A 15,658-nucleotide genomic window follows, 5' to 3' on the forward strand; every position below is an offset into this window, starting at 1 on the left:
TTATATATATATATATATATATAAATATATTTATTTATTGTTGCTTTACCTCCTACAGGACTGCAGGCTTAGTTTCAAGTGTAACTCAATGCATAAGAATACCAAAAACAAGAAAAGCTGTAATATAGAAAGAACAGCAATACTCACCTGATAAGTCCAACGCTGTTGTAGCCCCACAGGTCTGCCGAGCTTTCTCTTGTCCAGCAGTAAACATCAGTTGGGACTAGAGATGAGCGGATGGATTCACGGGACTCCGGTGCAGAGTCAAGGTCAGTGGTACCTTGGCGTACTGGCGGCTGGACAGGAGGCCGTGAATATTTTACCTTCTGGCCAGGCTTTTGATCATTCAGGACATTCTTTTTAGGCTACTTTCACATTGCGTTTTTACTTACGTTCAGTGATCCCGTCGGGGCATTCGTCCGAACCGACCCTCCCCAACCCCGCAAGACGTGTTTCGGACGCATGCGCTGACAGAGCCATTGACTATAATGGAGCAGACTCCATCAGTGTGTACTCTGTCTAGCACCATTTCTGGACATATACGTTTACTGCAGGCGGACACCCGAACGTAGTCAACTACGTTCGGACAGATGCCCCGACGGGACCACTGAACGTAAGTAAAAGCGCAATGTGAAAGGGGCATAAGGGTTAATTTGATTGACCAAAATCAATATTATGGGTAAATGAAATTGCAAATTACCGTAAATTAATAATCCAGCCCTACCATCCAGTATACATTTTTTTTTTTACAAGGGGCCCCTATGGTGGAAGGATCCTGATGGTGGCCACTGCTTAGTATATGCATCTGAGCAGTGGTTACAGGCACCAAGGCCTAACTAATATAGTGGCAAGAAGAAAAACGGTGAGGGAAAGTACTGAATAAGTATTTCACCCTAAGCACCCTTCTAGGGTAGAATAGACACAGGACACATTTGAGGCCTAGGCCACATGTGCTTTGTGTGCCTCCAGTGGGGCTATGCAACCGTGAGCACCAGTGTTACTCAACCAAGGACATTTCCGGTGTCCAATTTTGCTTATGTGTTTGGTATTAAAAGGAGTGTTAGATTCAGTGGATACATATGATATACAAGAATAATTAATCCAGTCCTGTGGGAAATTATTGATATTGATCAGCATGATGCAGAACCACGAGGTAGTCACATCGGAGAGCGTTCAGCTGAATAACAGTGTGCAGTGAATAATGATGAGTCCGCAGGCTGAGCCCACCTGTATCTCTACATTACATAAGACTGTAATCTATAGTATATTTACAGTAGGATCATCTAAAGTCTCCGAAGTAACTTTGGGTTACCACGTGTCCTTCTTTCTGAAATCCAGAGTTGTTAGAAAAAAGTTCACTTTTAGGATTTATATAAAGATCACAGAGCTTTTGGCTCCGCTTTCCTCTGCACATCTGTGTACCCTTTCCAGTAAATAGGTGTGACTGTTAAAGTCCACACGGGCCAGGAAGTGTTACACCAGAAGTGATGAACACCATCTGTCCATAGAAATGAATGTCCCATTTGCGAAGATCCGTGTCACCCCGTCCTCAGCACAGGCCGGCTGGACATACGTTTAGGCTCTGTTAACATTAGAATTTCTAAGTCTAGCGTTCTGGATCAGTCACATGGCGGACAAGAGGGGTACCCAAAGGAGGTTTCTGGCTATATTAGGGTTTATTGAGCTCCAGGCTCAGTGTCTGTCGTTTTACCAGACAAAAGTAGTGCTTGCCAGTTCCTTTGGCTAGATTCGCAAGGTAGGCTCCCACAAAGCCTCCACGTGTGAACAGAGCCCTGAAGGTGTTTACCTGAGCTACCACTTTGTTTAATTACAAAAAAAAAAAAAAGTAACAGAACATAAAAAAAAACGTGCCTATGAGGGCATGGCCAAGACATCACAAGTAGGATATAAGCCTATGAGGGCACGGCCAAGACATCACATGTAGGATATTAGCCTATGAGGGCAAGGCCAAGACACTACAAGTAGGATATAAGCCTATGAGGGCATGGCCAAGACATCACAAGTAGGATATAAGCCTATGAGGGCATGGCCAAGACACTACAAGTAGGATATAAGGCTATGAGGGCATGGCCAAGACATCACAAGTAGGATATAAGCCTATGAGGGCATGGCCAAGACATCACAAGTAGGATATAAGCCTATGAGGGCATGGCCAAGATATCACAAGTAGGATATAAGCCTATGAGGGCATAGCCAAGACATTACAAGTAGGATATAAGCCTATGAGGGCATGGTCAAGATATCACAAGTAGGATATAAGCCTATGAGGGCATGGCCAAGATATCACAAGTACGGTAGGATATAAGCCTATGAGGGCATGGCCAAGACATCACAAGTAGGATATAAGCCTATGAGGGCATAGCCAAGACATCACAAGTAGGATATAAGCCTATGAGGGCATGGCCAAGATATCACAAGTAGGATATAAGCCTATGAGGGCATAGCCAAGACATCACAAGTAGGATATAAGCCTATGAGGGCATGGCCAAGATATCACAAGTAGGATATAAGCCTATGAGGGCATGGCCAAGACATCACAAGTAGGATATCGGCCTATGTTTTATACGTCTAAAATGAAGTCAGTGGCTGTGCCAGGTACATGGAAGCCATTGCTGTATGCCACATTCTGGATTCACTGTGCGTTACTTTGTGGAATATGGCGTATGCTAGGTTGTAATTACATTCTGGCATATCACTTTATGGTAACACCAGTATTAGCAGAATGTGCCTGCGTTAGGTAGGTTTTCTGAAATCGCAACAAAGGCATCGACATTTTAGTCTTTTCCCAATAGACTTGATGAAAGGGCAGCTTGAAAACCAAAGCAGTGGAGTCAGTGAGACGAATGTAGAAATAACAAAATTGAACGAAACAGTTCTTTACTAGACAGTCTCAGCATCTATTCAAGTCCAACATTACAGAGGAGATAGCGGGCACAATTCTTACAGTTCAGCACATCGTATCAGAGACACGTCAAAGGTCCAGAGTCACCGCCATTATTCCTGGTCTGGATAGCCCCAACACTATCCAGTCCAACACACCAGTACAGTATTGACACTCCTCTACCCTAAAACAGCTCCATGTCAAGTAGTCTCTATATGGGTTCAGTTATCCCGAGTAAGGCCCTAAACAGAATTTAGAAGGGTTTAGCGCTATAAAGTAAATATATGGCCATAATGGTGCTGTGATGCTGATTAAATGGATACCTGAAGTGAAGAAATCTCAATCTGTGCATGTGCCGCAACTTGGTGGGCAGTGTGATTTTACAGACTGCCTTCAAAAAAATGGTGCCAGATGCGGCGCATGTAAAGCTTGAGACTTCCGGCTTAATTAAGAGGTGATTGAGCTGAAATCTTGGTTTGCGCATGCACTGTATCTGGCGCCACTTTACTAAAGGCCTACAGACAGCCTGTAAAGTCACACAACGCATGCGCTGCCCACAGCAATTATGGTGGCAGCGTCACAAAATTTAAAAAAGGAGGCAGGCCACTGAATACCGTAATCAGCGGACTTGTAGAAGAAACAGAGAAGGCAGGCGGAGGGGCAGAGAACATGAAGAAAACCCGACCCCCAAGTCTCGCCCCGATCCACAAGCAATGCACGGATGACGTCATCATGAAAATGTTTAGCGGAAGACTATTCAGCAATCATAGATCGGATTTCTTCACTGCAGGTATCCATTGAATCAGCATCACAGTGCCATTATGGCTATGTCTTTACTTCACAGTGCTAAATATTGCTAGCAGGTTCTTTTCAAACTCATAGTTGTGTACGGAAACTCCGCTCAGGTTGGGAACAATGCTCACACAACAGTAAACTTCACCCAATTCCCTTATGGTTGAAAGGGATTGGCTCTGACTGCACTCCGGATTCAAATCACTTGGGGCCGCTCCAGCCGAGGGTCGGTGTTCTCAACCTACTTTGAGAGTTCATGCTATCTTCTCTCTGGGCTCTCTCTGCTCCTGCCACAAGTCACTCCATGCATATGACTTGGACAGCAGCAGCCTATTCGTCTGATGTTACATCACAAATGGTCACTTCTCAACTACTATACTGTCAAGCGGGAATTGTCACCTTTTTCTTTACTTGACCCCTTCAAGGGTCGGCTAGTCCAAACATTAAGGGGTACTTTGCACGCTGCGACATCGCTAGCATCGGCTAGCGATGCCGAGCGCGATAGTACCCGCCCCCGTCGCACATGCGATATCTTGTGATAGCTGCCGTAGCGAACAGCTTCACATGCACTCACCTGCCCTGCGACGTCGTTCTGGCCGGCGACCTTCCTAAGGGGGTGGGTCGTGCGGCGTCACAGCGACGTCACACGGCAGGCGGCCAATAGAAGCAGAGGGGCGGAGATGAGCGGGACGTAACATTCTGCCCACCTTCTTCCTTCCGCATAGCCGGTGGAGGCAGGTAAGGAGATGTTCCTCGCTCCTGCAGTGTCACACACAGCGATGTGTGCTGCCGCAGGAACGAGGAACAACATCGTATCTCCTATTGGTGCGACGTTATGGAAATGTCCGACACTACACAGATCACCGATTTACGACACTTTTGTGATCGTTTATCGGCGCATCTAGGCTTTACACGTTGCAATGTCTTTACTGGCGCCGGATGTGCGTCACTTTTGATTTGACCACGACGATATCGCAGTAGCGATGTTGCAACGTGCAAAGTACCCCTAACCCTGTCTGCCCCTGCAGTCTGTTACTGGGCAGACTCAAACCTTTCACCTAACATTATACATCATACATTTCTATCACACAAACCTTACTTTACATTCTACCTTAAATATCATACTACACCTTATCTTATCCAAAGTAGACTGCATTAGCAGCACTATTATACCATACACATTACACTACGCCTTATTATGAATTGCATTACCTATAACCTTGCTATATCTTCCCTATAACTTGCACTATCATATCCTACATTATATACCTTATTTTCCTGTACATGATACAGGAACATATTCCATAATACACAGCACAATACAACACAATATTTACAAAAGACACAAGGCATTATTCACATTACACAACACTGACGCGATCGGTGTCTTTATTGGCAGTTACATGACCACCACATCCATCCTCTAAGGGCGCGCTCACACATCCAGCTTTTTGCCGGATTGACGGATGCGGCGCACGCCAGTACAGTATGATACAGTACAGTGTCAGCGCCGCAACGTCCGGGTCACATGTTCCGGTAGTGAGCATGGTAGTGCTCGCTCATCACTAGTTACGAGCACCGGGCACTCGAGCATGGTAGTGCCCGCTCATCACTAGTTACGAGTACTGAGCACCCGAGCATGGTAGTGCCCGCTCATCACTAGTTACGAGTACCCGAGCATGGTAGTGCCCGCTCATCACTAGTTACGAGTACCCGAGCATGGTAGTGCCCGCTTATCACTAGTTACAAGCACCCGAGCATGGTAGTGTTAGAGTTTTATCTATCATTGTTTTGTGTGCCACCAGTAGGACGGATTATACCCGAAGTTTATGTAGCTTATGTTGTACATATCAAATAATGCTCCTCCTTTATTTGTCCATGCAGCCAGTGACCGGATTTAAGTGTTTGCTGAGATAAGAATGACTCGTCTCGCGTGTTCGTGGGAAAGTAATGACCTCCCTTATGTAATAAATGAAGGTGGGAAAATGCAAACTTATTGTAAACTGGTCACAACTTTTCTCCGTGGGCTGCTGCAATGAATCGTCATTCCATGTCAACTGGAAATGAAAACTACTTTGCCTTTATGATATATTTATATTATTAGCATTCCAAACCTTTTTTAAATTCCTATGAAAATTAATAAATGATCTATGGAATATTAATAATGGACTTTTTTTTTCTTTTTTAAAGCTTGATTCAGTTTCAGTACATTTCTATCAACTCAGAATTGGACCCGGTTTCGATGGCATACTCCTTTGTCCTGTTGACAACCCCCATGAATGCTGCAAAAAGGGAACATTTTAAAGGGAACCTGTCACCAGATTTAGGGCCTATAAGCTGTGGTCACCACCAGTGGGCTCTTATATACAGCATTCTAACATGCTGTATATAGGAGCCCAGGCCGCTGTGTAGAATGTAAAAATCACTTTATAATACTCACCTAACGGTCGTGCTGCGAAGGAGTTGGGCCTTATGGGCATCTCCGTTGTCTGGTGCCGACGCCTCCTCTTTCGGCCATCTTCGTCCTCCTTCTGAAGCCTGTGCTACACGTTTCAGGCAAATTTCTTGCCCTTAAAGGGAACCGGTCACCAGATTTGGGGCCTATAAGCTGTGGCCACCACCAGTGGGCTCTTATATACAGAATTCTAACATACTGTATATAAGAGCCCAAGCCGCTGTGTAGAACGTAAAAATCACTTTATAATACTTACCTAAAAGGTTGCTGCGGTGGAGTTGGGTCATATGGGTGTCTCTGTTCTCTGGCGCCTCCTCTTTCAAACATTTTCATCCTCCTTCTGAAGCCGGGGTGTAGGACACGTCCTACATCATACACACTCGCCGGTCCTGCGCAGGCGCCCTACAATACTTTGATCTGCCCTACTCAGGGCAGATCAAAGTGCGCCTGCGCAGGATCTCAATGTCGGCGAGTGTGGATGATGTAGGACGCGTCATGCAACGCGGCTTCAGAAGAAGGAGAAGGAAGATGGCCAAAAGATGAGGCGTCGGCACCGGACAACGGAGACGCTCATCTGACTCAAATCCACCGCGCGACCGTTAGGTCAGTATTATAAAGTGTTTTTTTACGTTCTACACAGCGGCCTGGGCTCTTATATATAGCATGCTGGAATGCCGTATATAATAGCCCACTGGTGGTGGTTGCAGCCTATAAACCGAAAAACCTGTGACAGGTTCCCTTTAAACAGTTTATTGATCTGCTTCTTTATATAAAGTTTCGAGAAAAACTCTCCACTATCATTATCTGAGAATGTAACTGTAACATCGCTCCCATCCTTTGTGTGTTTTTTTCTATGTGATCCTTTGGAGCAAACCTCAGCATTTCATTCTATGTGGCCGTCACAGAGTCGCAATGACGTAGCAATCCTGAACATGAATTTCTGTTATGGAGTTGAAATATTTCATTTTGGGAGAAAATCTTTCAATCTCATCAGTTTTCCCTATCCAATTTTTAAACTTCTTTAGATATAACAATAAAAAACAGTATATTTTCCAAAAATATATATTTCTTACATGCAAAACATTTTATTTTTCCAAATAGAAAAATCTGTATATTCTTGAGTACTTAAAGGTAATCTATCAGCAGGAATTCAACCTCCCCCCTTTATTGATTATGGGCGGAGGGAATAGAGCTGGAGTGACAAAGGTTTCAGATCTACAACCTCATTTGCATATAAATTAAAAAGCCGATATCTCTGTAACGGAGGAACGGACTGACCATGTAAGGGTATTACTGGACTGCTCTTTAAAAGAGGTACATGTGCATATGTGTTTCCCTGAAAATAAGAGAGAGGCCTATAATATTTTTGTTTGCTCCAAATGATGCTCTAATGCGGGCGTCACAAGGGATGATAAATCATGCGATCGCATAAGTGATCGAACCCGCCCCCGTCGTTTGTGCGTCACGGGCAATTAGTTGCCCGTGGCGCACAAAGTCGTTAAACCCCCGTCACACGCACTTCCCTCCCGAGCGACGTCGCTGTGGGCGGCGAACATCCTCTTCCTGAAGGGGGAGGGACGTTCGGCGTCACAGCGACGTCACACGGCAGCCGGCCAGTAGAAGTGGAGGGGCGGAGATGAGCGGGACGTAAACATCCCGCCCACCTCCTGCCTTCCGCATTGTCGGCGGGATGCAGGTAAGCTGTGTTAGTCACTCCCGGGGTGTCACATGGAGCGATGTGTGCTGCCACGGGAGCAATGAACAACCAGAGCACAGAAGGAAAAACGAGATTATGAAAATGAACGACCTGTCAGCGATGAACGAGGTGGTGAGTATTTCTGCTCGTTCATAGGTGTCACACGGTACGATATCTCTGACGATGCCGGATGTGCGTCACTAACGACGTACCGTGTGACGCCCGCATAAGGCTGATTTTCAGACCCCCAACAATTAGAGTTGGCAAGTGAATGGGGTCTCACATACAAATCTCCATCACTGTCAGATCTCCCTGCATTCCACAGCGGTTGGCTCCCCCTGCTGGGCGGAAGCAGTATCACTCGCGTGGCGTTATACTGGTTTGTGAAAGCTGCAGCGGTATGCAGCTGGAACAGCAAGGGACCTGACAGTGACGCAGATCTCCGTGTAAGAACCCATCCACCATCGGCACTTGCCAACTGTAATTGTTTGGAGTCTGGTAAGTGTAGTTTTTCTGGGGAGTGTCTGCTTTCTTTTGGAGACAAAAAAGGGGAAAATCCAGCAATGGCCAAGTAAAAATGAAAACATAACTTTAATGAAAAATAGTTAAAAACAATGGAAAAAATCTATATTACATTACAGCATATCTAGACAAGGTGTGCATCTACACGTTTCAGGCAAATTTCTTACCCTTAATCATAATCACCTTAATTAGCTGTTAGGGTTATGGCATTGTTCACTATGATCGTTAGGAAAGGCCTGGTGATGCAAATTTCACAGCTTTATAAACATCCAGCCTCCGCTAATATTGTACCAAAAAACAGCAGATATGGGTTCTTTTAAGCAGCTGCCTAGCACTCTGAAAATGAAAATTGTTGACGTCCACAAGTAGGAGAAGGCTATCAGAAGATAGCAAAGTTGCCATTTCGTCAGTTAAATGTAGTTAAAAAATGGCAGTTACCAAGAACAGTGGAGGCCAAGATAAAGTCTGGAAGAACAAGGAAACTTTCTGTGAGAGCTGCTCGTAGAATTGCTAGAGAGGAAAATTAGAACCCCTTGCTTGACTGCAAAAGACCATCAGAAAGATTTAGCAGGCTCTGGAGTTGTGGTTCATTGTTCTACTGTTCAGAGACACCTGCACAAATATGGCCTTCATGAAAGAGTCACCAGAAGAAAACCTCTCGTGTGTCCTCACCATAAAATTCAGCATCAGAAGTATGCAAAGGAATTGTACTTTTTTGTTTGCAATTTCACCACTACTGGAGTTTTTTTTTCCATTTTCTAGTACACTATATGGTAAAATAATAGTTTCATTCATAAGTACAACTTGTCCCACAAAAAACAAGACCTCATATGGCAATATTGAAGGAAAAATAGAAAACGTTATGGCTCTTGAAAGAAGGGGAGGGGAAAAAAAACAAAACGAAAAATCGCCATGGGGTGAAAGGGTTAACTTTATGCCTTTTAGAGATCATTTCATCTTAACTGTTCACAACAAGGCCCCCTTCACACGTTAGTGATTTTGGTAGGTACGTTATTGTTTTTATAAGTACCAGAATCATGGACATACGCAGACCCATTAAAATCAATGGGTCTGCCCACACATCAGTGATTTCCCAATGACTGTGTTTCCGTGTGGTGCACACGCATGTCTGTGTGTTCTGCATGGAGACATGTCCGGTTTTCTCCAGCATCACAGATGTCCCACAAACCACACAATGATGTGATCCATGAAACACGCACCAGAAAAAAAAATCACAAACATTTAAAATAAAAAGCTTTTTAAACTCGCCTGTCTCCAGGGATGCTGTGTTCAGCCGCTGCCCGCTTCCAGGCTGGCTAATTATGCTCATACATATGCACTGCACAGTAGACCCAAAAGTAGCTGCAGAGGGGAGACAGCGGCGGCCGGAGACAGTATTGCTAGAGACTTTAGCACCAGGGCAGTAGCGGCGTGGACAGGTGAGTATAAGTGTCCAATCTCTGTGTATTATTACGGATAGCACACGGAGATCACACGTGTGCCAAAATCACGGCACACGGAGGGACATACGCACCTTTAACACGTCAGTGAAAAACATGTAAGAAGCCCATAACTAGGGGTGCCAAAACTTTTACATGCCACTATATATGACACAAACAGATCAGAGTCACCGAGTTCACTGATTGGCTGCAGTGGTGTGGGTATGATGTTAGTGTCGCATACCATAACATACATGGTGAGCAATTTTGGCGTTGTTTCCATTTTGTGACATTCATTGTGTAGTGAAAATGGCTTGCAGCATGATTCTTCAGGTCAGCACGAATACGGATATATCAAACCTAAAAGTTATTTATTACACTGTATATTTTTTATTTTTATATTTAACTGGCCAGGTCAAGCAACGCATTTCAAAGCGTAGCCACATGGCAGATCGGTCCCAGGTCCTGATGTTGGTACCCCCAATAAACAGCTTATTTGTAGCAGTAATTCAATGTTATTCAGATGAATGGCTCTTCCCGAGATGCAAGGACATCTCCAGCCCGTGAAAGCAGGAGTTGCTAGTACCGGGCAGCTCTGCTCTGCAGAATCAAGGGGGTCCTGAGGGGGTGACACAGACAGACAGACATGGGTCTTCAGAAAACACCCTCAGCCAACAAGGCTTCTAAAAAGCAACGGGTGAAGATGTGGAAGATCAGTTTGTAGTCCTGGCAAAAAAAGGCATGAAGAAGCATACAATCTACTGAGGTATATGCATCGGGCATGTACAAACAGACATACTAAAAAGACAAAACTTACCCGGTTAGGGTCGATACCATTTACTTGTCGGAGCTGATCTAGAGTCCACTGGGATCTTCTCACGAAACATGATGACCCTTCAAATTGCTTAACCTTGGTAATGTAGACTTGTGAGGGTTTCTTATTAGTAACTAAATGTAAACAAGAAAAAAAAAAAAAAAGTGTCACACAGAAAACAATCCTCTCCCGCTTCCTCAAACATCTCACTAGACTGTGACAGTAGATATAAGATTGGCCGAAGGGAGTGAGGAACATGCCGGTGAAGTGTCTCTTCCTGTGTGTCCACCATAGGCGGTGGGGGAGACATCTAAATTCCCACCGAGTGCTAAACACAAAGTACCATGATGAGCCTGTACATTATCGGGGAAAGCAAAACACAAATTAGTGTTTTCAATGTCTGTAGAGTACATTCATGCGTGCACCAAATCCATGATGGACCGGGCACCTGCCTTACACACTCAAGTATTGTTCTACCGGTCTCCTATATACCCATGTAAAAAAGTGAACTCTGTAGAAAGCCTTTACCACTATATTTCTCCTTTCAATTTCATAACTTGTCCTATCGGACAATAAGGTTGTTACCCTTTGGGTCATGTAAAAAACAAGGAAAACTTGCTTTATAATACAATCTACTGGGTAGCCAATGTGGTGGAACACTATCTATATGCAGCGACAACAGTGTTTCCCTGAAAATAAGACCTACACCAAAAAAAAGCCCTAGCATGATATTTCAGAATTTTGGGAGCTTGAAATATAAGGTCTAGTCTAAAAATAAGCCCTAGTTACAGTTCAATAATAAAAACAAAATGTCCAGGCTGCTTTCACTATACATATAAAAAAGTAAACAGCATACAGTAGGACAGACACAGTCGACTCTTCATCAAGGAAAACAGACACTCCGAAAAGAAATAGACCACACAATAATAAGGGTTGGCTGGTGCTGGGCTCTCACACACAGATCAGGTAGTATGACTGGCATCACTCCACAACTGAGCGTTGTGGCTGCTTTCAGTCACCGGGGGGAACCAACCAGTACACTTGACTGCAGTTGAACGCAGCTGAAATGGCAGGGGACCTGACAACGATGTGCCTTTGACATGATGATCTGTGTGTGAGAGCTTATCCATCATCAGCACGTACCACCTCTAATTGTATTGGGTCTAAGGGGAGCTGGTAAGTGTGATTCTAATGGGGATGTCGGCTTTCTTTTTTGGGGGTGTCTGCCTTCCTTGATGAAGGGTTTACTGTATCTTTCCAGCTGTATTCTATTCACCTTTTACATTGATTATAGCAAAACTTTAGCCAGCAACTTTAGCGTTGTGTGTGTGTGTGTTGCGTGGTTTGTGTGGGTGTGGTGTGTTTTGGGGGGAGGTATGTTTTGTGCAATGTGTGTGTTGTGCGGTATGTGCGTATATTTGTGTGTGCCGCGGTGTTTGTGTGTTGGGTGTTGTGTGTGTGCAGCGTTGTCTGTGTGTGTGGGTGTCTGTGTAGGGCAGTAGTTTGTGGTTCCCAGTGTGTGTGTGTGGTGTGTTGTGCAGTGCGTGTGTGTGTGTGTGTGTGTGTGTGTGTGTGTGTGTGTGTTGGGGGGAGGTGTGCACTTCCCATCGTGCTCCATCCCCCATGCAGCGCACTCGCCATCGTGCTCCATCTCCCATGCTGCGCACTCCCAAACGTGCTCCATCCGCCATGCTGCGCACTCCCAAACGTGCTCCATCCACCATGCTGCGCACTCCCAAACGTGCTCCATCCGCCATGCTGCGCACTCCCAAACGTGCTCCATCCGCCATGCTCCGCACTCCCAAACGTGGTCCATCCGCCATGCTGCGCACTCACAAACGTGCTCCATCCGCCATACTCCGCACTCCCCATCGTGCTGCATCCCCCATGCTGCGCACTCCCAAACGTGCTCCATCCGCCATGCTGCACACTCCCAAACGTGCTCCATCCGCCATGCTGGGCACTCCCAAACGTACTCCATCCGCCATGCTGCGCACTCCCAAACGTGCTCCATCCGCCATGCTGCGCACTCCCAAACGTGCTCCATCCGCCATGCTGCGCACTCCCAAACGTGCTCCATCCGCCATGCTGCGCACCCCCCATCGTGCTCCATCCCCCATGCTGCACCAGCATCATCCTCTCTACCCGCAGCATCAGCCTCTCTGCCCGCAGCATCAGCCTCTCTCCTCCCAGCATCAGCCTCTCTCCTCCCAGCATCAGCCTCTCTACCCGCAGCATCAGCCTCTCTACCCGCAGCATCAGCCTCTCTACCCGCAGCATCAGCCTCTCTCCTCCCAGCATCAGCCTCTCTCATCCCAGCATCAGCCTCTCTCCTCCCAGCATCAGCCTTTTCTGTCCCCAGCATCAGCTTCTGTCCCCAGCATCAGCTTCTGTCCCCAGCATCAGCCTCTCTCCTCCCAGCATCAGCCTCTCTCCTCCCAGCATCAGCCTCTCTCCTCCCAGCATCAGCCTTTTCTGTCCCTAGCATCAGCCTCTCTCCTCCCAGCATCAGCCTCTCTCCTCCCAGCATCAGCCTCTCTCCTCCCAGCCTACCCCAGCCTCAGCTTCCCCCAGCATCAGCCTCTCTCCTCCCAGCATCAGCCTCTCTCCTCCCAGCATCAGCCTTTTCTGTCCCCAGCATCAGCCTCTCTCCTCCCAGCCTACCCCAGCCTCAGCCTCCCCCAGCATCAGCCTCTCTTCTCTCAGCCTCCCCCTCCCAGCCTTCCCCAGGATCAGCCTCTCTCCTCCCAGCCTCCTCCAGCACGCCGTGCTCCTCTGTCGACACAGATCCGATCGCATACACACACACACACCCGATCGCATACACTCGCACACACCCGATCGCATACACTCGCACACACCCGATCGCATACACTCGCACACACCCGATCGCATACACTCACGCACACACACATTGACGATATTGCACATACGCGCTCACACTCACAACATCCGGAGATACCACATGCTTCTGGCCATGTGATCCTCCGGCAGGTCTTGGAAGCTCACAGCACAGTATCGCTGCCGAGAAGCAAGCGATATCCCAGGATGTTGTGAGTGTGTGGATGCGATGTGATGTGTGTGTGATCTGATATGTGTGTATGTGTGTGTGTGCTCTGTTATGTGTGTGCGTGTGTGTATGTTCCGCCGCTGCAGGACCTTGATGTGCTGGTAACTATGCTACCATGGTTACCAGCGTATCTCGTCCCCCGCTCGCATGGGAGCCCACACCAGCATATGCCGGCCAGCCCCAGCAATGCGAGGGTATGTGTCGGCTGGTTTGGCGGCGTACGCTGATGTGGGCTCCCGGGGGTACAGTACTCACCTGGGAGTCGTGGTTCCGTGACCGTGTCGGTTCGGGGAATGCGTGGGGGGGGCGGGGCTAGAGCTAGCGTGCATTGCGTGAGGGGGGCGGGGCGTGGCCGAGTTGCCAATGCCTGCAGGGTGCCGGGGCGAGAGGCCAATCTGTGGGGGGGCGGAGCCTGGGCGAGCAGCCGGCCAATCCGTGTGGGGGCGCAGCCTGGGCGAGCGGCCAATCCGTGCGGGGGGGCGGGGCCATGGCGAGCCCAGCGGCCAATCAGCTTTGTATCACCGTAAGGATACAATTTTGGAGCAAGACAGACAGACAGACTAAGGCAATTATATATATATATATATATATATATATATATATATACACACACACACACACACACATATATACATATACACACACACACACACACACAGTATAGGTAATGTATACAGTATCAATAATTGCACTCTGGAAATGTTACATGCTGTAACTATCAGTGTGGCTATAAATCAAATATGTATAGCCAGGAATAAATTATAAAAGTACTTCTTTATTTTTTGTATCAAATATCACAAAAATTTAAAGCGCACCAATCACCAGGATTTTCCTATATAACCTAAAGCCAGTGCTATACTGGTACTATCAGGCTGATACTATACATACGTGTCGCCCAGGGAAGGGGGTACTCGGTCCCGGGCGTTAACAAATGGGAATATCACTTTGGTGGCCGTTGCCCGGTTCCGTGCCCTGGGCCCCTTTTGTTAATGGGGGTTATTTACAGGGGAGATAAGAGTTTTTGTCATGTGACACCACCTGCAGGTTGCGGTTAAGGATGGAGGACCGCCGCTGCTGAATGTGGGTACTCCCAGGGCTGGTGGTGATTGCAGCAATGGTGTTAGGCGCTCCGCAAGTAGGGCCGTGCCTGGGAGATGTAACGGGGGTAATAACGGAGAACACACCGGGTTGTCTTTAACAGTCGCTAATCACTGTGGACTCAGAGGTTACTGGTTTAGGTCCCTTGGAGGACCAGTGCCAATGTAGTGACCCAGACTGCTCTGTCCCCGGCCTCTCAGTTGATTGGGTCCCCGTAGCGTTGAGCGTTTGGGGGGCCCGACTGTCTCTTTTGGGGTACAGTCTCCTTTTCTGTACGGCGGGCAGTGCGGACCCTGTGGGGAGGTAAGTTGCTGAATCGCGATCCTAGTGTACTCTAGTTTACTGCTGATGCCCCTGGATTATTTGGTTCGGTGAAGTCCGTGAAGGTGTCCTCACTAGGCAGGTATTTATCAAACCGTTTGAAACTGACACTTGACCTAGGGCCCTGTGCCCTGTTCGTGCTCCAGTCCCAGCAGTATCTCCAGGTACCTATCCTGGCGACCTCTCTCCTGTGCCCCCGGGGTCACCATTACCCGGACCCAGCTCAGGCACGTCCGCACACCTCTTCTGTGTGCTACCCTCCCTCGACTCACTACAGACTGACTGCTGACCCCTCCCACCAGGCTGGCTAAACCCAGGGACTCGTTCCCATGGCGACCATCCCCTTCCATGATTAACCCTCTATGCCCAGTGTGGAGTGGAGAACTAGGATTTTGGTCGTGTTTTGATGGTATCAGCACTGGTACCCCAGGTCCCAGGGGGTAGGTCCTGCATCCCCAAGAGGATGCAGTTCCCTGTAGTGCCCTGAGGGTCTCAGGGGCGCTACACATACATTTACTTGACAGCTTGGATGTATAGGTTTTAAAACAC

General features: G+C 47.3%; 1 protein-coding gene across 3 annotated transcripts in view; it reads right to left on the minus strand.

Annotated features, from left to right (window-relative positions):
• The window catches only part of STXBP6 (syntaxin binding protein 6), a 109,019-nt gene that overhangs the window by 12,487 nt on the left and 80,874 nt on the right, over positions 1–15,658 (minus strand). For all 3 annotated transcript variants that reach the window (XM_075331165.1, XM_075331167.1, XM_075331166.1), the window contains exon 3: positions 10,624–10,754. In XM_075331165.1, the coding sequence (XP_075187280.1) occupies positions 10,624–10,754 (131 nt within the window). The remainder of the gene's footprint in view (positions 1–10,623; positions 10,755–15,658) is intronic.

This window comes from Anomaloglossus baeobatrachus, chromosome 12 (genome assembly GCF_048569485.1).
Source record: "Anomaloglossus baeobatrachus isolate aAnoBae1 chromosome 12, aAnoBae1.hap1, whole genome shotgun sequence".
NCBI classification, from domain to species: domain Eukaryota; kingdom Metazoa; phylum Chordata; class Amphibia; order Anura; family Aromobatidae; genus Anomaloglossus; species Anomaloglossus baeobatrachus.